The 27,858-nt window shown below is 43.8% G+C and overlaps 1 protein-coding gene and 1 long non-coding RNA gene across 3 annotated transcripts in view; one reads left to right on the top strand and one right to left on the bottom strand.

Moving 5' to 3' along the window:
* LOC130282604 (uncharacterized) overlaps positions 1-11,827 on the bottom strand; it is an 87,724-nt gene extending 75,897 nt beyond the window's left edge. The window contains exon 1 of the long non-coding RNA XR_008846469.1: positions 11,758-11,827. This is a non-coding gene — a long non-coding RNA (uncharacterized LOC130282604). The remainder of the gene's footprint in view (positions 1-11,757) is intronic.
* ATRNL1 (attractin like 1) overlaps positions 1-27,858 on the top strand; it is a 638,934-nt gene that overhangs the window by 490,390 nt on the left and 120,686 nt on the right. For both annotated transcript variants that reach the window (XM_056531006.1, XM_056531007.1), the window contains exon 27: positions 24,827-24,937. In XM_056531006.1, coding sequence (XP_056386981.1) covers positions 24,827-24,937 — 111 coding nt within the window. The remainder of the gene's footprint in view (positions 1-24,826; positions 24,938-27,858) is intronic.

The raw sequence follows: 27,858 nt of genomic DNA, 5'->3' as shown, positions 1-27,858 counted from the left end.
ATCTTAAAGGAGATCTGCAGTGTTACACACTTATCCCCGATCGTGGGGGATCCGAATGCTGGGAACCCCTGCGATCTCCTGTACAGGGGCCCGGCTCTGCCTTGGCTTTCCCATGCAGGAGGCGCGTCGGCCGCAGCATGATGCCAATACGCCCCCTCCATATATCTGTATGGGAGAGGCGGAGATGCAGCGTTCATGTATCCCCACCTCCCCCATAGAGCTGTATGGAGGGGGTGTTGTTAACCTTGGTGAGGTGAACGATACACGTAGAGCCGTGGCAATGCCGGGTCTCCATATGGGAGATCGCCAGGGGTCCCAAGGGTCGGACCCCCCGCAATCAGACACTTATCCCCTATCCTGCAGTACTTACTTAACGACCAGGCAGGCTATTAGGATATGATGGGAGTTGTAGTTTTGCAACAGCTGGAGAAACACAGATTTAGGAAAATAGGTCTGGAGGATCAGAAAGGCTTTTAGGACATGTTGGGAGTTGTAGTTTTGAGAAAGCTGTAGAGCTACAGGTTAGGGAACAAAGGTCTGAAGGACCAGGGAGTCTATTAAAGGGGTACTCCGGTGGAAAACATTTTTTTTAAATCAACTGGGGCCAGAACTAGTGATGAGCGGCATATGCCATATTCGAATTCGTGAAATTCAAATATTCGTTATATTGCGAAATTCCGCTATTGCGAATGCGAAATTAATAGCGAAATTTTGCTCGTCTGCGCCTGCACGCTATAGCATCATGCGAGGGACGTTGCTAGGGACGTTGCTAAGCTCTGAAAACTGTGCTTGCAGAACTCTCATTGGGTCACAGGCATAAATAAGGCGGAATTTCCTCGAATATTCGCATTGCATAAGCCTTTCGCCTCACAGTCTCATCCCTGGGTCTTTAATGATACAAACATTGCATTTATCAGTCGAAGGAGATCCCTACAATGTGCTCAGTTTTTAAAACAGTTTGAAAAAAAGACAAATATTCGTAATAGCGAATTTTAATCGCGAAATTCGTAATATTCGCAAATTCGACAAATGTTCGAATTGCAAATATTCATGAGCAACACTAGCCAGAACGTTAAACAGATTTGTAAATGACTTCTATTAAAAATCTTAATCCTTCCAGTACTTATCATCTGCTATATGCTCCACATGTAGTTCTTTTCTGTCTGACCCCAGTGCTCTCTGCTGCCACCTCTGTCCATGTCAGGAGCTGTCTAGAGCAGGAGCAAATCCCCATAGCAAACCTCTCCTACTCTGGACCAGCAGAGAGCACTGTGGTCAGACAGAAGAGAACTACACAACTTCCTGTAGAGCATACAGCAGCTGATAAGTACTGGAAGGATTAAGATTTTTGAATAGAAGTAATTTACAAATCTGTATAACTTTCTGGCACCAGTTGATTAAAAAAAAATAGTTTTCCACTGGAGTACCCCTTTAAGACATAATAGGAGTTGTAGTTCCGAAACAATTGGAGATCCACAAGTTTGAGTTCACTGGTTGAGACTGATACATTGTAACAAACTCTCAGTTGTTTGATCAGGACTACATAATGGTGGTTGGACCTCACACCATCGCCTCCACCTTCTCGTCTCCTTGGTATGGCGCCCACTTGTGCGCTCTCTTCCGGACCCCCTGAGTAATAATAATAAGTCCGTCACTTCTCAGTAGACATGGAGACCACCAAGACCATGGCTGAATGAGGGGATCAAGGGATTAGTCACATGACAGGAGACGTTCCATGTCACCGATTCACTTAATTTTCTCTTCTTTATACGCGCAGCGGCGGCGGGTGGCCATCTTCTGTGCTTATTTCCTCTACTCCGCATTTCCGTTCAGCTCTGAGGTCTTCTTTGTTACAGAAATCGCTTTATCATTGCTTTTGGGGTCCTAATTTATTTATTTATTTATTTTGGGGGGGGGGGGGGTAGGGCATACATTTGCATTTTAATATATTGTAGCGACATAGCGTTTCCCAACCAGTGTGCCTCCAGCTCTTGCAAAACTGCAACTCCCAGCATGCATGGACTGACTAGAAACTAAAAAAGGAAACACTCATAGAATGCTGGAAACAACTGCACAGAGCATACACTATAATCCGCACCGTACTGCAAAAGTCTGCAATCTATTAAGCAGTGTTTACCAAGCAGGGTGCCTCAAGCTGTTGCACAACTACAACTCCCAGCATGCCTGGACTGACTAAATACTAAACAAGGCACTAGTAAACACATGTAGAATGCTAGAAACAACTGCACAGAGCATACACTATAATCCGCACTGTACTGTAAAAGTCAGCAATCTATAAAGCAGTGTTTACCAAGCAGGGTGCCTCCAGCTGTTGCAAAACTACAACTCCCATCATGGCCGGGCTGACTTGAAACTTAACAAGGTGCTAAAAAAAAACACACACACATAGAATGCTGGAAACAACTGCACAGAGCATACACTATAATCCGCACCGAACTGCAAAGGTTAGCAATCTATAAAGCAGTGTTACCCAAACTTTGTGCTTCCAGCTGTTGCACAACTACAACTCCCAGCATGCCTGGACTGACTAAATACTAAACAAGGCACTAGGAAACACATGTAGAATGCTAGAAACAACTGCACAGAGCATTCACTATAATCCGCACCATACTGAAAAACTCAATCTGTAAAGCAGTGTTTTCCCAACTAGTGGGCCTCCAGCTGTTGCAAAACTGACACCCCCCCCCCCCAAATACATCGCTATGGCAGAGGCGGAGATTGCCGAAGGCAGCGCTCCGGCTCTGCCATAGACTTGTATTGAGGGGGCGTGTCAGCCGCCGCTGCGTGTGGTGGTCGACACCCGCTATCTGGCCAGCGAGCCGGGGCCCTGTATAGGAGATCGCGGGGGGCCCCAGCGGTCGGACCTTAGGATAGCGGATACGTTTTTCAGCACTGGAGATCTCCTTTAAGAAGACCGGATGATGTTGTTCTTTAACCAAGTGCAAATGTTCAATTAATCGCCCCTTACCCTGTATCTAGATGCTCCCCCCCCCGTGTTATTCAGCCCCCCCCCCGTGTTATTCAGCCCCCCCTGTTATTCAGCCCCCCCCCCCCCCGTGTTATTCAGCCCCCCCCCTGTTATTCAGCCCCCCCCCCCCGGTTATTCAGCCCCCCCCCCCCTGTTATTCAGCCCCCCCCCCCGGTTATTCAGCCCCCCCCCCTGTTATTCAGCCCCCCCCCTGTTATTCAGCCCCCCCCCTGTTATTCAGCCCCCCCCCCGTGTTATTCAGCCCCCCCGTTATTCAGCCCCCCCCCCCCGTGTTATTAAGCCCCCCCCTGTTATTCAGCCCCCCCCCCTGTTATTCAGCCCCCCCCCCGTTACTCAGCCCCCCCCCCCTGTTATTCAGCCCCCCCCCCTGTTATTCAGGCCCCCCCCCCCAGCTGTGCCCCTTGTGACCGTCCGCACAGCTGCAGCCGACGATCAGCGTTCAGTACATTCTGCGCCCTCATTGTCATCTATTAATAAAGAAGAAAATCATCATCAATTCTCCCGAACAAGAACGGACAAGTCCGGGGCCCGCGATCCCACATAACATGATTATAAATGAAAGCTGTCAGGACGGGCGGATGATGGAGGGCGCCGTAATCACATATAAGGGCCGAAATGTTCGCCCTGTCTCATCTTATTCTGTGTATATGGACACTGCACAGTACCACTTCTCCTGTCCTGTATATATGGACACTGCACAGTACCACTTCTCCTGTCCTGTATATATGGACACTGCACAGTACCACTTCTCCTGTCCTGTATATATGGACACTGCACAGTACCACTTCTCCTGTCCTGTATATATATGGACACTGCACAGTACCACTTCTCCTGTCCTGTATATATATACACTGCACAGTACCACTTCTCCTGTCCTGTATATATGGACACTGCACAGTACCACTTCTCCTGTCCTGTATATATGGATACTGCACAGTACCACTTCTCCTGTCCTGTATATATATATATACTGCACAATACTACTTCTCCTGTCCTGTATACTGTATGTTATCCTTAGTATCTGCTCTTATTCTGTGTGTGTGTGTGTGTGTGTGTGTGTATATATATATATATATATATATATATATATATATATATATACATACACACAGTACAGACCAAAAGTTTGGACACCTCATTCAGAGTTTTCTTTATTTTGATGACTATGAATATTGTAGATTCGCACTGAAGGCATCAAAACTATGAATTATCACATGTGGAATTATATTCATAACAAAAAGTGTGAGAATCTGTCATATTCTAGGTTCTTCCTCTGATTCCCGCTTCGCACTCTTGGATTCTCCTGATGATCTGTAGTCACCTGAAATGGTCTCCAACAGTCTTGAAGGAGTTCCCATGATGCTTTGCACTTGTTGGCCCTTTTTGCCTTCACTCTGCGGTCCGGCTCACCCCAAACCATCTGGATTGGGTTCAGGTCCGGTGACTGTGGAGGCCAGGTCATCTGGGGCCGCACCCATCACTCTTCTTCTTGGTCACATAGTCCTTACACAGCCTGGAGGGGTTTGGGGTCATTGTCCTGTTGGTCCAACTAAACACAAACCGGATGGAATAGCAGCCGCTGCCAGATGCTGTGGTAGACATACTGGGTCAGTATACCATCAGAATAAATCCCCAACAGTGTCACCAGCAAAGCCCCCCACACCATCACACCTCCTCCCCCACACCATCACACCTCCTCCACACCATCACACCTGCTCCTCCTCCCCCCACACATCACACCTCCTCCCCCACACCATCACACCTCCTCCTCCACACCATCACACCTCCTCCTCCACACCATCACACCTCCTCCCCCACACCATCACACCTCCTCCTCCACACCATCACACCTCCTCCCCTACACCATCACACCTCCTCCTCCACACCATCACACCTCCTCCCCCGCACCATCACACCTCCTCCCCCACACCATCACACCTCCTCCTCCACACCATCACACCTCCTCCCCCACACCATCACACCTCCTCCCGCACACCATCACACCTCCTCCCCCACACCAGCACACCTCCTCCCCCACACCATCACACCTCCTCCCCCACACCATCACATCTCCTCCATATCATCACACCTCCTCCTCCACACCATCACACCTCCTCCTCCACACCATCACACCTCCTCCTCCACACCATCACACCTCCTCCCCCACACCATCACACCTCCTCCTCCACACCATCACACCTCCTCCTCCACACCATCACACCTCCTCCTCCACACCATCACACCTCCTCCACACCATCACACCTCCTCCTCCACACCATCACACCTCCTCCTCCACACCATCACACCTCCTCCCCCACACCATCACACCTCCTCCTCCGCACCATCACACCTCCTCCCCTGCACCATCACACCTCCTCCCCCGCACCATCACACCTCCTCCCCCGCACCATCACACCTCCTCCCCTGCACCATCACACCTCCTCCTCCTCCCCCCACACCATCACACCTCCTCCCCCACACCAGCACACCTCCTTCTCCACACCATCACACCTCCTCCTCCACACCATCACGCCTCCTCCTCCACACCATCACACCTCCTCCCCCACACCATCACACCTCCTCCCCCTGCACCATCACACCTCCTCCCCCGCACCATCACACCTCCTCCCCCGCACCATCACACCTCCTCCTCCTCCCACCACACCATCACACCTCCTCCCCCACACCAGCACACCTCCTTCTCCACACCATCACACCTCCTCCTCCACACCATCACACCTTCTCCCCCACACCATCACACCTCCTCCTTCTCCCCCACACCATCACACCTCCTCCCCCACACCAGCACACCTCCTCCTCCACACCATCACACATGTGAAGTGAAAACCATTTCAGGTGACTACCTCTTGAAGCTCAACAAGAGAATGCCAAGAGTGTGCAAAGCAGTAATCAAAGCAAAAGGAAGAACCGAGAATATGACAGATTTTCACACTTTGTTATGTCTATAATTCCACATTTTTTAGTTTTGATGCCTTCAGTGTGAATCTACAATATTCATAGTCATGAAAATAAAGAAAACTCTGAATGAGAAGGTGTCCAAACTTTTGGTCTGTACTGTGTATACACTGCACAGTACCACTTCCCTCGCGCTTTGTGCTTTTCTCAGCACTTCCTTATAACATTATCGCGTTCCTTCTTATCCTGGTGAACACATTAAGACGTTGCTATATTTTCCTCCATCCTGTGAGACGTCTCCTCCCGGCGGGATCCTTCGCAGGCTCCTAATAGCGATAATCAGGTTTGGCGCGATCTCTCCAGGTGAGATGATGGTGAGAAGTTTTGCGCACAGATCGCTCCTCATATACTTGCGCTGAATATTTACACCAGATTCTTATTTTGTGGACTTTTCTTCCGTCAAGTTCCATATTCAGCGACAAATTACTGTCAGCACTAATAGCAAAGTCGCCTGAAGGCGGAGAGAGCGGGGATCACCGGGACGGCAGGAAGACTCAAGTGTCTCTCAACACAAGAGCGCGGCGATTACTGACGGTCGCTGGTTAAACGCTATTCTAGGAGGATGGAGCATTAGGAGATAACAGGATTACGCCGCACTCAAGGGCCCTGAAGACGCCGAATTCAATCTCAGCTCCGTGATTGATTCTTAAAGAGACAGAAAAAATAGAAAAATCCTTCAGTAATGAATTAAGTCTCACGAGAGACGGAGAAGAGCAACAGAGCGATCAGGAGAAGTGAGGAGAATTAACATTCAATTATATGTGTATGAACAGCGCACAGTACAACTCTACAATATCCATTCTGTATATATATATGCACTGCACAGTACCACTTCTACTGTCCTGTATACTGGGTGTAATCCACTGTATCTGATCTTATTCTGTAAATATATATGTATTATATTCTGTATACTTATTCTGTATATATACAGTGACCCCCCCGACCTACGATGGCCCCGACATACGATCACTCTCAGAGGCCATCGCATGGTGAAGGCAGCACCAACATACGATGCTTTTGTATGTCGGGGCCATCGCATAAACGGCTATCCGGCAGCGCAGACTGCTTCAGCTACCACCGGATAGCCGTTTACGGTGCCCCGTGTGCTCCGGTGGGTGTCACTCACCTGTCCCTGCCGCTCTGGACCGTCCTATTCGGGATCCCCTGCATCGCCGGCGATCTCCATCGTCGTCATCGCTCACGCCGTCCCGTCATCCAATAGGAGCGGCGTGCACAGTGACGTGATGGCGGCGATGAAGACACACAGCAGAGACGGTCCGGGGACGCGCCGACAGCGATGGAGGGCGACATCCAGGGCAGTGGTGAGTGGCGGGGACAGGTGAGTACTGTATAACCTCCTATACCAGTGGTCTTCAACCTGCGGACCTCCAGACGTTGCAGTTGTAGTTTTGCAACATCTGGAGGTCTGCAGGTTGGAGACCACTGTCCTATGCTTTACATAGCACGGATCCCTCAACATACGATGGTTTCAACAAACGATGGTTCATTTGGAACGTATTACCATCGTATGTTGAGGGACACTGTATATATATATATATATATATATATATATATTATATTCTGTATACTTATTCTGTATATATATATATATATATATAAGTATTATATTCTGTATACTTATTCTGTATATATATATAAGTATTATGTTCTGTATATATATATATATATATATATATAAATATATATATATATGCTTTATTCACACACTGGTTATTTTTCCTCTCTTTCGGCCTATAAAATGTTTGGTTTACAGCTTAAAATCAGATAAAACGAGGGCCCGTCAGTTTTTTTTTTCTATTGCCTTCTAGAAGTTGTACTGTGCGTTGTCCCTCTCAGGTCTATCTTACAGCCTGAAGACCTGGCCCCCGGTGGTTGTACTGCTCATTACACCGCCGGTTATAATAATTCTCCTCCGCTCCGCATTATAAATCACGGGGATATTAATAAGCCGCTGTCAGATTTAGTTCTCGTGTAGATAAATGGCGCGATTGTACGTCGTCACCGCAGGAGGATTCATTTATATCCACAGGCGGCGAGCGTCATCCCTGTCATGTCGAGCGCTCCTGTGCGGTTATCGCTGCGGCATCTCCAGATCTGAGCGCGTCGGCGGATTATTACACGAGATCCCGAGGATGATGTGACAGGCGCAGAGATGGCGGATTACTGATCCTGGATTATATCCTGTATTTATATATAGGGGCAGTATTATAGTAGTTATATTCTTGTATATAGGGGCAGTATTATAGTAGTTATATTCTTGTATATAGGAGGCTGTATTATAGTAGTTATATTCTTGTATATAGGGGCAGTATTATAGCAGTTATATTCTTGTATATAGGGGCAGTATTATAGTAGTTATATTCTTGTATATAGGAGCAGTATTATAGTAGTTATATTCTTGTATATAGGAGCAGTATTATAGTAGTTATATTCTTGTATATAGGAGCAGTATTATACTAGTTATATTCTTGTATATAGGAGCAGTATTATAGTAGTTATATTCTTGTATATAGGAGCAGTATTATAGAAGTTATATTCTTGTATATAGGAGCAGTATTATAGTAGTTATATTCTTGTATATAGGAGGCAGTATTATAGTAGTTATATTCTTGTATATAGGAGCAGTATTATAGCAGTTATATTCTTGTATATAGGGGCAGTATTATAGTAGTTATATTCTTGTATATAGGGGCAGTATTATAGTAGTTATATTCTTGTATATAGGAGCAGTATTATAGTAGTTATATTCTTGTATATAGGAGCAGTATTATAGTAGTTATATTCTTGTATATAGGAGCAGTATTATAGTAGTTATATTCTTGTATATAGGAGCAGTATTATAGTAGTTATATTCTTGTATGTAGGAGCAGTATTATAGTAGTTATATTCTTGTATATAGGAGCAGTATTATAGTAGTTATATTCTTGTATATAGGAGCAGTATTATAGTAGTTATATTCTTGTATATAGGAGGCAGTATTATAGTAGTTATATTCTTGTATATAGGAGCAGTATTATAGTAGTTATATTCTTGTATATAGGAGCAGTATTATAGGAGTTATATTGTTTCTTATATAAGGCAGTATTATAGTAGTTATATTGTTTCTTATATAAGGCAGTATTACAATAATTGTATTGTTTCTTATATAAGGCAGTATTATAGTAGTTATATTGTTTCTTATATAAGGCAGTATTATAGTAGTATATTGTTTCTCATATAAGGCAGTATTATAGTAGTTATATTGTTTCTTATATAAGGCAGTATTACAATAGTTGTATTGTTTCTTATATAAGGCAGTATTATAGTAGTTATATTGTTTCTTATATAAGGCAGTATTATAGTAGTATATTGTTTCTTATATAAGGCAGTATTATAGTAGTATATTGTTTCTTATATAAGGCAGTATTATAGTATATTGTTTCTTATATAAGGCAGTATTATAGTATATTGTTTCTTATATAAGGCAGTATTATAGTAGTATATTGTTTCTTATATAAGGCAGTATTATAGTAGTATATTGTTTCTTATATAAGGCTGTATTATAGTAGTTGTATTGTTTCTTATGTAAGGCAGTATTACAATAGTTGTATTGTTTCTTATATAAGGCAGTATTATAGTAGTTATATTGTTTCTTATATAAGGCAGTATTATAGTAGTATATTGTTTCTTATATAAGGCAGTATTATAGTAGTATATTGTTTCTTATATAAGGCAGTATTATAGTAGTATATTGTTTCTTATATAAGGCAGTATTATAGTAGTATATTGTTTCTTATATAAGGCAGTATTATAGTAGTATATTGTTTCTTATATAAGGCAGTATTATAGTAGTATATTGTTTCTTATATAAGGCAGTATTATAGTAGTATATTGTTTCTTATATAAGGCAGTATTATAGTAGTATATTGTTTCTTATATAAGGCAGTATTGTAGTTATATTGTTTCTTATATAAGGCAGTATTATAGTAGTATATTGTTTCTTATATAAGGCAGTATTATAGTAGTATATTGTTTCTTATATAAGGCAGTATTATAGTAGTTGTATTGTTTCTTATATAAGGCAGTATTATAGTAGTATATTGTTTCTTATATAAGGCAGTATTATAGTAGTATATTGTTTCTTATATAAGGCAGTATTATAGTAGTATATTGTTTCTTATATAAGGCAGTATTATAGTAGTATATTGTTTCTTATATAAGGCAGTATTATAGTTCTTTAGTTCACACAGTTTCTCTGGATGTCTTGGTTTCTCCATTCAGATATTGTTCCTTTCGTCTTCTAATATCTTTCGCTGCCGTTGTTGGTTTTAGTCACAATCTTTCATTATTTATCATGGAAGTGAGTGAAATAAACCTGCGGGATTGTGATTCGCCTCCATGCGCTGATTAATGGGCCGGGTTTGGCAGCAGCAGTGGTTGGCGGCGTTTTTTACATTAGTAAGTGTAACTGTGCGATCATCTGTTCTCCATTAGACATTTACAATAATTAAATTATGATAATGATTTTTCCTTTTGTTGTAACAATTCATCAGCGGTCGAATAATAATTTCCTACACGTGTCTGTGTGTAGCAGGGGGCGGAGCTTATAATATAGGATAGAATGTACATCCTGATGATATCTGTAGGAGGGGCGGAGCTTATAATATAGGATATAATGTACATCCTGATGATATCTGTAGGAGGGGCGGAGCTTATAATATAGGATATAATGTACATCCTGATGATATCTGTAGGAGGGGCGGAGCTTATAATATAGGATATAATCTACATCCTGATGATATCTGTAGAAGTGGCGGAGCTTATAATATAGGATATAATGTACATCTTGATAATACCTGTAGTAGGGGCGGAGCTTATAATATAGGATATAATGTACATCCTGATGATATCTGCAATAGGGGCGGAGCTTATAATATAGGATATAATGTACATCCTGATGATATCTGAAGTAGGGGTGGAGCTTATAATATAGGATATAATGTACATCCTGATGATATCTGTAGTAGGGGCGGAGCCTATAATATAGGATATAATGTACATCCTAATAATACCTGTAGTAGGGGCGGAGCTTATAATATAGGATATAATGTACATCCTGATGATATCTGTAGTAGGGGCGGAGCCTATAATATAGGATATAATGTACATCCTGATGATATCTGTAGTAGAGGCGGAGCTTATAATATAGGATATAATATACATCCTGATGATATCTGTAGTAGGGGCGGAGCCTATAATATAGGATATAATGTACATCCTGATGATATCTGTAGGAGGGGAGGAGCTTATTATTAAGGATATAATGTACATCCTGATGATATCTGTAGTAGAGGCGGAGCTTATAATATAGGATATAATGTACATCCTGATGATATCTGTAGCAGGGGGCGGAGCTTATAATATAGAATATAATGTACATCCTGATGATATCTGTAGTAGAGGCGGAGCTTATAATATAGAATATAATGTACATCCTGATGATATCTGTAGGAGGGGCGGGGCTTATAATATAGGATATAATGTACATCCTGATGATATCTGTAGTAGAGGCGGAGCTTATAATATAGGATATAATGTACATCCTGATGATATCTGTAGGAGGGGCGGGGCTTATAATATAGGATATAATGTACGTCGTGATATCTGTAGGAGGGGGCGGGGCTTATAAATAGGATATATATCTATATATATTTATTCAGACATATATGGAACACTATTCAGGGTTTTTCACAGATTAGAGCGCCCCCTACCTTCAGTGTCTGACATTAGAAATTCTTAAGCAGTGTGTCCCAACCCATGTGCCTCCAGCTGTTGCAAAACAGCCGTTGGCTGTCCGGGCGTGCTTGGAGTTGTAGTTTTGCAACAGCTGGAGGCACACCTGTTGGAGAACACTGCTCTACAGCATCAATCAGTGAAGACATTAGCCACGCCTAATGACTCTTGGCCCCTCCCGTTTCTCACACAGGATGCTTCCCCTTTAAAGGTTCATCCGCACTTTCTTTCGTTTTTGAAAAAATTGAGCTCCTGGTCCGTCCCGTTCGATTTCTCAGGAGATTGGACGTGCGCCATTTACCAGACGATGATGAACTCGCCTTCCCGACTTCAGGCAGTAAACGACTGGGGCCGGCCTCGCGGCTCTTTAACCCCTTCCTGATCAAAAGCAAGTTTTTTTCCGGCATGCCGGAGCGCCAAAGGACGTCCACAGTCATACGGGCAGTCGTCAAGCGGTTAACGGCGGCTCGAACCGTCACACGGAAAAACACTTAAGCTTCATCAAGCGCAAATGACCCGAGCGGCAGCGCTCGGAGAAGTGGAATTGCCGGCACAATGTGATTACCTCGCTATTAGCACGACGAGCTCGGCCATTTTCATCTTCATTAAGGAACATCCTGCCGATAGCCAGACACTAAAGCTGCGGGCGACACCTGTTCCTCCCGCTTCTCCAGGTGATTCTGAAAAATAGCGCAGCATGTAAATCACGAGGAGGATGACTGCGCCAAAGTCTGAGCTGACCGCCACCAAGCAAACTCATTGTAAAGAAGTAAAAATTTTAAAAATGTTGTCGCCATTTTGTCATCACCTTGTGTCGATCTTTATACTGAATTCTTATACGTTTTTTGAGCCATTGATTTTTGGGAAAGCTGGGTGACAACCAATATGGCTGCCAGCGTTGTTTTGCAGTAGAGAATGGATATGGCTGTGAGTAGACGACAGAGTTTTTAATATTAGGTGACAACCTTAAATCAGAGCCATATTATTTTTGACCCAGCTTTTCTAGTGTCCTGAGTGGAATCTATTTATGGCCTGGTACTTCCTCCCGTACAATTTTTTTGTCTGCACGAGGCAGAATTGCTATTCAGATGTTTCGGAAAGTTGAGTGAAAACCTGTGAAAGCTATAATCAATTCACAATAATGTTCACTCAGCTTTTCCAAGGTCCTGTATGGGTTGTCTGTATAGGTGTGGCCTGCAGTTACAATATTGCTGCTCATTAAAGCAGATTTGCCTTTCAGAAGTCTAGGGAAGCTGAGTGACAGCCTCTGATGGAGCCTTAATCGTAACCATACACTGCTCAAAAATATAAAGTGAACCCTAAGATAACACATCGTAGATCTGAATGAACTAATCGTATGAAATACTTTCCTCTTTACATAGTTGAATTCGCTGACAACAAAATCACCAAAAATTATCAATGGAAATCAAATGTATGAACCCCTGGAGGTCTGGATATGGAGTCACACTCAAAATCACAGAGGAAAACCACACTACAGGCTGATCCAACTTTATGTAATGTCCTTAATACAATTCCAATGAGGCTCAGTAGTGTGTGTGGCCTCCACGTGCCCGTATGACCTCCCTACAACGCCTGGGCATGCTCCTGATGAGGTGGAGGATGGTCTCCTGAGGGTTGTCCTCCCAGACCTGGACTAAAGCATCCGCCAACTCCTGGACAGTCTGTGGTGGATGGAGCGAGACGTCCCAGATGTGCTCAATCGGATTCAGGGGAACGGGCGGCCAGTCCATAGCATCAATGCCTTCCTCTTATAGGAACTGCTGACACACTCCAGCCACATGAGGTCTAGCATTGTCTTGTATTAGGAGGAACCCAGGGCAACCGCACCAGCATATGGTCTCACAAGGGGTCTGAGGATCCCATCTCAGTACCTAATGGCAGTCAGGCTACCTCTGGCAAGCACATGGAGAGCTGTGCGGCCCCCCCAAAGAAATGCCACCCCACACCATTACTGACCCACCGCCAAACCGAACATTCTGGAGGATGTTGCAGGCAGCAGAACGTTCTCCACAGCGTCTCCAGACTCTGTCACATGTGCTCAGTGTGAACCTGCTTTCATCTGTGAAGAGCACAGGGCGCCAGTGGAGAATATTCCAATCTTGGTGTTCTCTGGCAAATGCCAAATGTCCTGCACGGTGTTAGGCTGTAAGCACAACCCCCACCTGTGGACGTCGGGCCCTCATACCACCCTCATGGAGTCTGTTTCTGACCGTTTGAGTGGACTTCTTAGTAAATGTCTCTTTAGTTATGACCTAACACACCCAACAGTACACTACTGCAGCATAATAAGGCACATTTGCCATTCAGAAGCCTAGAAAAGCTGTGTGACAGCCACCGATGGAGCTGTGATAATAGTGGATATCTTGTATAGTTACGGCCTGATAAACCGCTCAGTACAATATTGCCGCACAAGGCAGAATTACCATTCAGAAGTCTTGGAAAGCTGAGTAACGACCATAGGTATAATGATAGGCACATTATTATTCATCAGGTTTTTCTAGTGTCTTGAGTGGTTGTCTTTTATAGTTGTGTCCTGCAGTTACAATATTGCTGCTTATTAAAGCACATTTGCCATTCTGAAGTCTTGGAAAGCTGGGTGAGAACCTCTGATAATAACCAGATTATGATTATCCAGCTTTACCAGTTTCCTGAGGGGATATCTTGTATAGTTCTGGGCTGATACATTCCTCAGTACAATATTGCTGTATGAGACAAAATTGCCATGCAGAAGTCTGAGAAAGCTAAGTGACATCCAGAAGTTTAATCATAGACACAATATTATTCGTCCAGCTTTTCTAGTGTCCTGAAAAGATATATGCACAGTTATAAAGCATAATGAACAGATTTTTCATTCAGAAGTCTAGGAAATCTGAGTAGTTATTTCTATAGTTATAAAGCAGGATTGCCATTCAGACGTCTGGAAAAGATGGGTGACATACCCCTAGGATTTGTATTATTGATAATTTCTCGTGTTAGGGCAGTGTTTCCCGCCCAGGGTGCCTCCATTTGTTGCAAAACTACAACTCCCAGCATGCCCGGACAGCCAACGGCTGTCCGGGCATGCTGGGAGTTGTAGTTTTGCAACAGGTGCAGGCACCCCGGTTTGGATACACTGGTTTAGGAAGTGGGGGCCATGCTTCATCCAGGTGGTTCATGACCCCTGACTATATTTTTGGCGCTCTCCTCCTCGCTCCTACGCCGCTGTTCCCCAGATGAAGAGATCTTCACGAGACGGCGGCAAATCAATTAACCGCCTGGTAACGATTTTGTGCCTCGCGCCTCGTTAACGTCGATCAATACTGGATACTTAGTAACTTCATATTCACACAACTGGACTCGCCTTAAAGGGGAAGTCCACTCTAGTCTGGGCTGTATTTAAGAGGGGCCCTAGTGTACACGCTAAGGCTGCATTCACACCACGTTCTTGCAGTACAGTTTCCCGTATCAGGTTTTTGATGAAAAACGGATTATTCAAAACCTGACAAAACTGCATCAAAACGTGTACAAATTTCAACCCGTATACAGTTAAAAAAAACGTATACGGTTTGAAAAACGATGTCTGGTTGCATCAGTTTTTAAGAAAAAAACATATAAGTTTTTAACTTTTCACTCCAGAAAAAAAACTGTGCAAAGTCAAAAACCGTATGGAGAAAACTGGATGGAACCGTACGCACATACAGTTCTGTACGGTTCCCATTGACTCCCATGTTAAAAAAAAAAAAAAAACGTATACGGTTTAATACAGTTTTTCACCCGGACCAAAAAAACCTGGTAGACTACGGTTTTGGGTAGAGGTAAAAAAACCTGACAAAACTGTATAAGGCTGGGTCCACACCACGTTTTTCAAATACGGTTACCGTATACGGTTTTCAGCTAAAAAACGTATGACAAAAACCGTATGCAACCGTATACAACCGTATGACTCCAAATGAAAACGTATACGGTTTTTCCCCTTACGGTTCTATCCGTTTGCATCAGTTTTTGCCAACGGTTTTGCTATTTTGTTGGAATTAGTTTTCCAGCTATTTAATAAAGTTACTATTGTTCTATAGAAATTCCAATCTGCGCATGTGTCAACTCCAAAAACGGATTAGAAAAACCGTGTGCAACCGTATTCTGAAATTCTGCGTACGGTTCTCATAGACAACAATGTTAAAAGAACCGCATACGTTTCGCATACGGTTTTCCAACTGGAGGCAAAAACGTGGTCGAAAGCGTTTTTGCCTACGGTTGAAAAATCGGCAAAACCGTATCCGAGGCAAAACGGATGCAACCGTACACAACATTTGGAATACGGTTTACAATGCATTCTCTATGCATACGGTTTCGGATACGGTCGTATACGTTTTTTTTGCGGAAAACCGTATACGGTTACCGTATTTGAAAAACGTGGTGTGAACCCAGCCTAAGTTGCAAAATGGACTAAACCGGATGATGCGTTTGACATACGGTTTACAATGTTAAGTCAGTGCATACGGTTTTCTATATACGGTTCCGTACGGTTTTTAACTTGAAACCGCATACGTGAACTGTATAGCAAAAACGTGGTGTGAATGCAGCCTAAGTCACAGATAAATCAATTCAGCTGCTATTCTGTAGCCTTTCATAATAGACATGTAGTCAGGTGTAGTCTGACTCCGCCCCCCTCCTCAATTGTTACAATAAATCCTAATATTGTATCAATCTTGTATGTGTTGTTTATGTTTGAGTATCTTGAGTACCATTTTTTAAACAAATGTAAAGGGGCTGTTTGGGCAATTTAGAAGGGGATCCCAAATTTTTGCCACGCCCCCTTTTTTTTAATATTTAAAGGGGTACTCCGATGGAAAACATTTTTTTTTTTTGTAAATCAACTGGTGCCAGAAAGTTAAACAGATTTGTAAATGACTTCTATTAAAAAATCTTTATCTTCCAGTACTTTTTAGCAGCTGTATGCTACAGAGGAAATTCTTTTCTTTTTTGTCTTGTCCACAGCGCTCTCTGCTGACACCTCTGTCCGTATCAGGAACTGTCCAGAGCAGTAGAAAATCCCCATAGCAAACCTATGCTGCTCTGGACAGTTCCTGACACGGACAGAGGTGTCAGCAGAGAGCACTTTGGACAAGACCAAAAAAGAAATTCAAAAAGAAAAGAATTTCCTCTGTAGCATACAGACGCTAAAAAGTACTGGAAGGGTAAAGATTTTTTAATAGAAGTCATTTACAAATCTGTTTAACTTTCTGGCACCAGTTGATTTAAAAAAAAAAAAAAAAAAAGTTTTCCACCGGAGTACCCCTTTAATGCATCACAAGGAGGCCAAGAGGAGTCAACAAGTCCATCAATGAAATCCTACCATAGTCACATAAGTCACTTAAAGGGGTACTCCGGTGGAAAACTTTTTTTTTTTAAATCAACTGGTGCCATAAAGTTAAACAGATTTGTAAATGACTTCTATTTAAAAATCTTAATCCTTCCAGTACTTATCAGCTGCTGTATGCTCCAAAAGAAGTTCTTTTCTTCTTGAATTTCTTTAAAAAAAATTAAAAAAAAAGTTTTCCACCAAAGTACCCCTTTAAGAAGGACACACTTCTAACTTTCCTATATTTATGGAGGCCCCAACATTGGCTTCAACACAGCCCAACTGTTCCTAATATGAGCTTTTCGCTTGGGAACCTGCTGCAAAATTGGTTATTCTGACTCCGCCCCCTTCTTAGCTTGTTACATTTAATCATAACATCAAATATAAAGGAACTGACTGGGCAGTTTAGAAGGAGGTCCCTAATTTTTGCCCCGCCCCTTCTTTATTTTTTACTCTTTTAACTGTTCCGAATTTTTGGGGAGCCACAACATTCCTATCGCTATCAGTTTGTCGCTTGGGGACCTGCTGTAAAGTGGATTGCCGTTGCCTGCAGTTTGGGGTCCCGTGCGTTACATTCTACCGCCAGTAGTGCACTTGTGCGACCATTTTGTAGAATTGTATACAGAATTATAGCGCAAAAGAAAAAAAAAAAAGAGAGAGAAACCCGGATAATCTGGCAGCGGTTGTTCGGTGAATCTGCCGCGCTGCGTCCATAAATCAGCAGTAAGGATGCAGTGACGCAGCGCACGCCGCGCCGATCCGCCACCGCACAAACACACCACCATGTGTTTAATTGCTTTTAATTTGCAGGAAGTGAAAATGATGGCCGCCATTTCTGCGGTACAAATCTCATTAAATACAATTTGTAGATTTCTGGAATTAGCCGCCTTTTTTTTTTTATTATTATTATTTTACGTTCAAGGACGAGACGATTTCTGCGGAAAGAGAGCGCGGCGCTCAATAATAGATGCAGAAGAATCGCCGAGAAGATTACACATCTGTTGCCAGAGGAGAAAGCTGAGGGTTTGTGACAATGTATCGGTGCAGACGATCAGGTTGTGTAGCCTTTATCTACACTAAGCAAGCAGAGCGTGATGGTCAGCTCACCCAGTGTGACCCACCGCAGCGCGGACAACGCGGACGGGCGTAGACCTCACCAGAAAAATAATGGAAGTCCAGTGCGGTATTCCAGAGACGTTCGTGCAATTTATTTACATGATGCACACAGTACAACAAAGATGCATGGTGGTGACGCGTTTCGGCCGGTCATGCCTGGCCTTGAGGCCAGGCATGACCGGCCGAAACGCGTCACCACCATGCATCTTTTTTGGACTGTGTGCATCATGTAAATAAATTGCACGAACGTCTCAAGCTCCTTAAGAACTTAGGGCGTACCTGTACGCCCTGAGTCCGCTCCTGTTCTATAACGTGGGGCCTCAGTGCCCCCGAACAGCTGTAGGACAGCAGGAGGGTCCCCTTACCTTGCCTCCTGGTGTCCGATCGCCGAATGACTGCTCAGTGCCTTAGATCCAGGCATGAGCAGTCAAGTGGCAGAATCATTGATCAATGTAAAAGAACAGTGTGTGCAGTATTATAGCTCCCTATGGGATAACAATGATCAATGTAAGAGATCAGTGTGTGCCTTGTTATAGTCCCCTATGGGATAACAATGGTCAATGTAAAAGATCAGTGTGTGCAGTGTTATAGCCCCATATGGGATAACAATGATCAATGTAAGAGATCAGTGTGTGCAGTGTTATAGGGCCCTATGGGATAACAATGATCAATGTAAAAGATCTGTGTGTGCAGTGTTATAGTCCCCTATAGGATAACAATGATCAATGTAAAAGATCAGTGTGTGCAGTGTTATAGCCCCCTATGGGATAACAATGATCAATGTAAAAGATCAGTGTGTGCAGTGTTATAGCCCCCTATGGGATAACAATGATCAATGTAAAAGATCAGTGTGTGCAGTGTTACAGCCCCATATGGTATAACAATGATCAATGTAAGAGATCAGTGTGTGCAGTGTTATAGTCCCCTATGGGATAACAATGAGCAATGTAAAAGATCAGTGTGTGCAGTGTTATAGTCTCCTATGGGATAACAATGATCAGTATAAGAGATGAGTGTGTGCAGTGTTATAGCCTCCTATGGGATAACAATGATCAGGGTAAGAGATCAGTGTGTGCAGTGTTATAGTCCCCTATAGGATAATAATGATCAGTGTGTGCAGTGTTATAGTCTCCTGTGGGATAACAATGATCAATATAAGAGATTAGTGTGTGCAGTGTTATAGTCTCCTATGGGATAACAGTGATCAATGTAAGAGGTCAGTGTGAGCAGTGTTATAGTCCCCTATGGGATAACAATGATCAATGTAAGAGATCAGTGTGTGCAGTGTTATAGGCCCCTATGGGATAACAATGAGCAATGTAAAAGATCAGTGTGTGCAGTGTTATAGTCTCCTATGGGATAACAGTGATCAATGTAAGAGGTCAGTGTGTGCACTGTTATAGTCTCCTATGGGATAACAATGATTAGTATAAGAGATTAGTGTGTGCAGTTTTATAGTCTCCTATGGGATAACAATGATCAATGTAAGAGATCAGTGTGTGCAGTGTTATAGGCCCCTATGGGATAACAATGATCAATGTAAAAGATCAGTGTGTGCAGTGTTATAGTCTCCTATGGGATAACAATGATCAATGTAAGAGATCAGTGTGTGCAGTGTTATAGGCCCCTATGGGATAACAATGATCAGGGTAAGAGATCAGTGTGTGCAGTGTTATAGTCTCCTATGGGATAACAATGATCAATGTAAGAGATCAGTGTTATAGGCTCCTATGGGATAACAATGATCAGTGTAAGAGATCAGTGTGTGCAGTGTTATAGTCCCCTATGGGATAACAATGATCAGTATAAGAGATCAGTGTGTGCAGTGTTATAGGTCCCTATGGGATAACAATGATCAGTATAAGAGATCAGTGTGTGCAGTGTTATAGTCTCCTATGGGATAACAATGATCAATGTAAGAGATCAGTGTGTGCAGTGTTATAGGTCCCTATGGGAGCTATAACACTGCAAAAAAAAAAATGTGGAAAAAAAGTGAATAAAGATCATTTAACCCCTTCCCTAATAAAAGTTTGAATCACCCCCCTTTTCCCATTTAAAAAAAAATACAGTGTAAATAAAAATAAACATATGTGGTATCACCGCGTGCGGAAATGTCTGAATTATAAAAATATATCATTAATTAAACCGCTCGGTCAATGGCGTATGCGCAAAAAAATTCCAAAGTCCAAAATAGCATCTTTTTGGTCACTTTTTATATCATGAAAAAAAAGAATAAAAAGTGATCAAAAAGTCCGATCAATACAAAAATGGTACCGCTAAAAACTTCAGATCACGGCGCAAAAAAATGAGCCCTCATACCGCCCCATACGTGGAAAAATAAAAAAGTTATAGGGGTCAGAAGATGACAATTTTAAACGTATAAATTTTAGTTATGATTTCTTCCAAAAGTGCGACAAAATCAAACCTATATGAGTAGGGGATCATTTTAATCGTATGGACCTACAGAATAAAGGGAAGGTGTCATTTTTACTGTGTGTAGAAACAGAAGCCCCCAAAATTTAATGGCGTTTTTTCTTCAATTTTGTCGCACAAGGATTTTTTTTCCGTTTCGCCGTAGATTTTTTAGTGAAATGATTAATGTCACTGCAAAGTAGAATTGGTGGCGCAAAAAATAAGCATCATATGGATTTTTAGGTGCAAAATTGAAAGGATTCTGATTTTTAAAAGTTGGGGAGGAAAAAACGAAAGTGCAAAAGCTGAAAAACGCTGCGTCCTTAAGGGGTTAGAATACCGCGCTGGACTTCCATTTTTTCTTCCACTTTATCTAGACTGATACATTGTAACAAACCTTATATGTAAAGAATAAAGAAGAGAAAAAAGATGCAGGCGCTCTCTAAGTGCAGTTATCCCCATAAGGTTGTTACAATGAATGCAAAGTTTTAGAATAAATTGTGCATGGGAGAAGTGATGTGCGTGCACACTCACCTTTTAGTGTTGCGCTACGGGCACAACACTGTACAGCGCATGTATGAGTGCATTCACTCAAATCAAATCCTCGTGGCAGCCTCGCGTCCTATCCCGGACTTCTGTGATGGCAGTAAAGGATATGGAGTGAAGTTCAGAGTCTTCCACTCACTTTTTAGGATCGCAGTCCGGTGCCGGGGAGGAGGAGCCTTTGGCTGTCCGGGCATGCTGGGAGTTGTAGTTTTGCAACAGCTGGAGGCACACTTGTTGGTAAATTCTGATATAGAACATTGTTGACTTTCACCAATCATTAGACTAGTGTTTCCCAACCAGGGTGCCTCCAGCTGTTGCAAAACTACAACTCTTAGAATGCTCGGACAGCTGTTGGCTGTCCGGGCATGCTGGGAGTTGTAGTTTTGCAACAGCTGGAGGCACCCTAGTTGGGAAACATTAGTCTAATGATTGGTGAAAGTCAACAATGTTCTATATCAGAATTTACCTACCAGTGTGCCTCCAGCTGTTGCAAAACTACAACTCCCAGCATGCCCGGACAGCCAACGGCTGTCCGGGCATGCTAAGAGTTGTAGTTTTGCAACAGCTGGAGGCACCCTGATTGGCAACACTAGTCTAATGATTGGTGAAAGTCAACAATGTTCTATATCAGAATTTACCTACCAGTGTGCCTCCAGCTGTTGCAAAACTACAACTCCCAGCATGCCCGGACAGCCAACGGCTGTCCGGGCATGCTAAGAGTTGTAGTTTTGCAACAGCTGGAGGCACCCTGATTGGCAACACTAGTCTAATGATTGGTGAAAGTCAACAATGTTCTATATCAGAATTTACCTACCAGTGTGCCTCCAGCTGTTGCAAAACTACAACTCCCAGCATGCCCGGACAGCCAACAGCTGTCCGAGCATTCTAAGAGTTGTAGTTTTGCAACAGCTGGAGGCACCCTGGTTGGGAAACACTAGTCTAATGATTGGTGAAAGTCAACAATGTTCTATATCAGAATTTACCTACCAGTGTGCCTCCAGCTGTAGCAAAACTACAACTCCCAGCATGCCTGGACAGTTTTGCAACAGCTGGAGGCACCCTGGTTGGGAAACACTAGTCTAATGATTGGTGAAAGTCAACAATGTTCTATATCAGAATTTACCATCCAGTGTGACTCCAGCTGTAGCAAAACTACAACTCCCAGCATGCCTGGACAGTTTTGCAACAGCTGGAGGCACCCTGGTTGGGAAACACTGCCCTAATCCAAGAAATCCCCAATAATACAAATCCTAGAATGCTCACTGACTGCCACGGGGAATGTCACCCATCTTTCCCTTTCGTCTGAACAGCCAATCTGCTTTATAACACTAGAGATATCAGACCAGAAAAGTGTTGTAACTCGGCTTTCCCAGACTTCTGAATGAGAAATCTGTTTTATTATGCTATCTAACTATGTATATATCTTTTTGGGATACTAGAAAAGCTGGAGAAAATTACAAGTGTCTATGATTTTACCTCTGGCTGTCACTCAGCTTTTCCCAGACTCCTGAATGTCAGTTCTGTCTTATTTATGCCGCAGTAATGTACTGATGTGTCAGGCCGTAACTAGAAGTAGATCTACTCAGGAGACTAGAAAAGCAGGGTGAATAGAACTACGACTACAATTACAGTTCTCCCATAGAACGTCATCCAGCTTTCCAAGAATTCTGAATGTCAAATCTGCTTTATTATGCAGTTGTAGTTTTAGAACAGCTGGAGGCACCTTGCTCAGGAAACACTGCTCTAGAGGCTAACAAACACTGTCGTGGCCTAGTCTAGAGCGGTGTTACCTAGTCTGTGGCTCTCACTCTGGTGCAGAACTACAACTCCCATCATGCACTAACAGCTGAAGCCGTGACCCCCAACCTGAGGCCCTCTGCCTGTTGCGAAACTACAACTCCCATCATGCCTCATCTTCTCTCCAATCTGTGTTTCTCCAACTGTTGCAAAACTACAGCTCCCAGCATGCCCTGATGGCTGAAGCAGTGTACTCTTTAAGTAGTTTTCTCCAACCTTTGGCTCAGGACATGATGGGAGTTGTAGTTTTGCAATAGTTAAAGGGGTTATGCAGAATCAGAAAAACCATCGCTGCTTTCTTCCAGAAACAGCGCCACTCATGTCTCAGGTTGTGTGTGGTATTGCAGCTCGGTTCCAGTAAAGCGAATGGTGCTGAGTTGTAATACCGCGCACAACCTGAAGACAGGGGGGGCTCTAACTTAAAAAAATAAAATAAAATAAAAAGTTTTTCTAATTCTAGTCTACAAAACCCCATCATGTCCTGAAGCCGACGCCGTGTACGTTTTATAGCAGCGTTTCCCAACCTGTCGCAGTACTAAAACTCCCATAATGCAATGGCATCTTATCTCAGAGCATTATGGGAGTTGTAGTTTTCCTGCAGATGAAGAGGTACAGGTTGGAAAAGACTGATCTAGATGTAAAGAAGAATGTTCCCATTCACTGACAGCAAGCAGAGCTCTCATCTTCTCTGACAACCTTCCTTGTTCAGTACAGACATAATTTGCGCCGGAATGTGACCGTTCTCACAGGGACCCACTTTTCTACTTTACAGTCGGGTCCCTTTCACTCCCTAATCCTAATCCTAACCCCTAATCCTAACCCATATTCCTAATTCTATCTCCTAATCCTAACCATAACCCCATAATCCTAACCCTGATCCTAACCCTTATCCCTAATCCTAATTCTAACCCCTAATCCTAACCCTGACCCCATAACCCCTAACCCGAATCCCTAACTCCTAATCCTAAATTTAACCCTAACCCTTAATCCTAACCCTGATCCCTAATTCTAACTCCTAATCCTAACCTTAACCCCTAATCCTAACAACAATCCCTAACCCTAATTTTTAAACTAATCCTAACCCAAATTTTAACCCCTAATCCTAACCCTGACCCCTAATCCTAATTTCTATCCCTAATCCTAATTCTAACTCCTAATCCCTAACTCCTTACCCTAATTTTAACTCTAACCATAACCCCTAATCCTAACCCTGACCCCATAACCCCTAACCTGAATCCCTAACTCCTAACCCTAATTTTAACCCTAATCCTAACCCTTAATCCTAACTCTAACTCCTAATCCTAACCTTAACCCCTAATCCTAACTCCTAATCCTAACCCTAATTTTTACCCTAATCCTAACCCTAATTTTAACCCCTAATCCTGACCCCCTTATCCTAACTTCTATCCCTAATCCTAATTCTAACTCTAACCATAACCCCTAATCCTAACCCCTATGCCTAATCCTTACTCCTAATCCTAACCATAACCCCTAACCCTGACCCCTAATCCTAACCCTAATTCTAACACTAACCCACAATCCTAACCCTAATCTTAACCCCTAATCCCCACCCCTAACAGCGATCAGTACTGAGAAGGGCTGGGAGCGCTGGGCTCAGGAGCTCAGGTCACATTTGGCTACAGGTCACAGTTCTTTTCACTTCACCGGTCATCATGGCTGCGGCCTCTATGTCGGAGTAATGCCCCCCGCGTCCGGACAATGACAAACTTTATACCATGTGACATCTAAGATGCAACAATGTATCAAAGTTTTTTTTGTGAAATGTAACAAGCGCATTTTATATTTTTTCTCTGCAGCAACTTATGCGGGAGCGTCAGCAGATGGCGAGCCGACCGTTCGCCTCGGTGGACGTGACGCTGGAGGTGGGTGGAGCCGAACAGACGGAATTCCTGCGAGGACCCGTAGAGGTAAGACGCCAAAATGACCGTCTCCTTCTTAAAGTGACAGTACTGAATAATAATTGGACAACAATAAGAGATCTGAGATGCTGCCGAATCTTTACAGCAGTGTTTCCAAACTGGTGCGCCTCCAGCTGTTGCAAAACTACAACTCCCAGCATGCCCGGACAGCCAACGGCTGTCCGGGCATGCTGGGAGATGTAGTTTTGCAACAGCTGGAGGTGCCCTGGTTAGGAAACCCTGATCTATCAAGTTCTTAGAAATGGCATTCCTGCTTCTGGAAAAGTTGGGTGATGGCTAAAACTGCTATATTATAAAGCTGTGTGCATCTGCCGATGGCTTTAAGTGGGAACCGATATGTCCGCAACATTAAGCTCCCAATTGCGCATTTACATAGATAGGGAGGGGGTGTGTCTGGAGCCTGGGAAAGCTGGGTGCCGAGTCATTGTAAGTAAAGGGTTATTGTGTAATTTCCCAACCAGAGTGCCTCCAGCTGATTCAAAACTACAAGTCTCAGCATGCTGGGAGTTGTAGTTTTGCAACAGCTGGAGGCACCTTGGTTGGGGAGGCACCATATGGTTGGTATGGCTGAGTGCCCCCAGCTGTTGCACCGAAGATTTGAGATGCCGCCGAATCTCTACAGCAGTGTTTCCCAACCAGCGTGCCTCCAGCTGTTTCAAAACTACAACTCCCAGCATGTCCGGACAGCTGTTAGCTGTCTGGGCATGCTGGGAGTTGTAGTTTTGCAACACTGTTCTATCAAATTCTTAGAAATGTCATTACTGCTTCTGGAAAAGTTGGGTGACGGTTGGTATGGCTGAGTGCCCCCTAGCTGTTGCGCCGAAGATTTCTGAGATGCCGCCAAATCTCTACAGCAGTGTTTCCCAACCAGCGTGCCTCCAGCTGTTGCAAAAGTACAACTCTCAGCATGTCCGCACAGCCGTTAACTGTCCGGGCATACTGGGAGTTGCAATTTTGCAACAGCTGGAGGCACCTTGGTTGGGAAACACTGTTCTATCAGATTCATTACTGCTTCTGGAAAAGTTGGGTGACTGTTGGTATGGTTGAGTGCCCCCAGCTGTTGCAAAACTACAACAGCTGGGCTTTCTGGGAGCTGTAGTGTTGCAACAGCTGGAGGCGCGCTGGTTGGGAAATACTGTCTCTACTAGGCTTTACTGATCTTTAGTTACTCCACTCACAACCAGAGCTGCATTGTATCTATATTCCCTATTGCCTCCAGAGCTGCATTCACAATTCTTTCACACATTGGAATTAAGATTTATATTTAAAGTTTTATCGTTATCCTAGAAATGAGCTAATTGATCCATTTAGGTTTTTCCCAAAATTTTCGACACTTTTGGGCCACCAATTTGGGGATCAGAAGAAGAGTTAGGGTTAAATTTGGGTTAGTAGGGTTGGAAAATGGGACTTTAACCCTATAAACCCCAACATTAGGATTACATTGTCTTTGTGTTTAGGAGTTTGGATACAGTTAGATACAGTCCTAGGAGACAGCAGTATCTGAGGATTCAGACCCCAAACTAATTTGGGGGAATTCCCTAATCTCAGAGGGAATGCATGTGAGAGGGAGCAGAATTGTGAATGCAGCTCTGGATGTGAGCGGAGGATCAGTAGGAGATGATTAAAGCCGAGGATTCTGGGATGTAACGGCGTCTGGTACCTGCGCTGTCATTAGCGTCGCTCGCTCTCCGGGAGGCGCTCTCCGCGCTGCACTCCGATGCTTCCTGTCCATTCGCTTGATGATCTGCTTCCAAGTGATGTTTTCATTTGCGGCTAATGGCCGCGCCGCTGACTATCGAGCCGTCCTAATGGAAGAGAAGGACTGTAAATTGCCGAGCATTGTGTTATAACAGCGCAGCGGTGCGTGAAATGGGCTCCGCTACAACAAGGCTGCCAGCGAACGTGTACCCCGCACCGCCGCACCCTACCTGAGGGAGTCTGCAAATCCACACAATGATTCCTTAAACCTAAAGTTCCCCAACCTGTGGCTGTTGTAAAACTACAACTCCCAGCATGCCCTGACAGCCTGCCTTGTCTTCTACATCATTGTTCCCCAACCCGTGGCTCTCTAGCTGTTGTAAAACTACAACTCCCAGCATCCCCCGACAGCCTGTCTGGTCCTCTACATCAGTGTTTCCCAACTAAAGCACCTCCAGTTGTTGCAAAACTACAACTCCCAGCATGCCTGGACAGCCAAAGGCTGTCCAGGCTTGCTGGGAGTTTTAGTTTTGCAGCATCTGGAGGCACCCTGGTTGGGAAACACTGATCTACATCATTGTTCCCCAAACCATGGTTCACCAGCTGTTGTTAACTACAACTCCCAGCATCTCCCGACAGCCTGCCTGGTCCTCTACATCATTGTTCCCCAACCCGTGGCTCTCCAGCTGTTGTTAACTACAACTCCCAGCATGCCCTGACAGCTTGCCTTGTCTTCTACATCATTGTTCCCCAACCCGTGGCTCTCCAGCTGTTGTTAACTACAGCTCCCAGCATCCCCCGACAGCCTGCCTGGTCCTCTACATCATTGTTCCCCAACCCGTGGCTCTCCAGCTGTTGTTAACTACAACTCCCAGCATCCCCCGACAGCCTGCCTGGTCCTCTACATCATTGTTCCCCAACCCGTGGCTCTCCAGCTGTTGTTAACTACAACTCCCAGCATCCCCCGACAGCCTGCCTGGTCCTCTACATCATTGTTCCCCAACTTGTGACTCTCCAACTGTTGCAAAACTACAACTCCCATCATGTCCTGACAGCCGGATTGGTTACCTGCATTTGCGTTACCCAATTTGCCATCCTCCATTTGTTACAAAACTACAACTCCCATCATGTCCTGACAATCAGCCTGGTCCTTTACATTAGTGTTCCCCGACTTTTAACTCTCTCGCTATTGTTAACTACAACTCCCATGT

This window comes from Hyla sarda, chromosome 7 (genome assembly GCF_029499605.1).
Source record: "Hyla sarda isolate aHylSar1 chromosome 7, aHylSar1.hap1, whole genome shotgun sequence".
NCBI classification, from domain to species: domain Eukaryota; kingdom Metazoa; phylum Chordata; class Amphibia; order Anura; family Hylidae; genus Hyla; species Hyla sarda.
The sequence above is the reverse complement of the archived record's forward strand: the minus strand, read 5'-3'. Positions and strand labels throughout refer to the sequence as shown.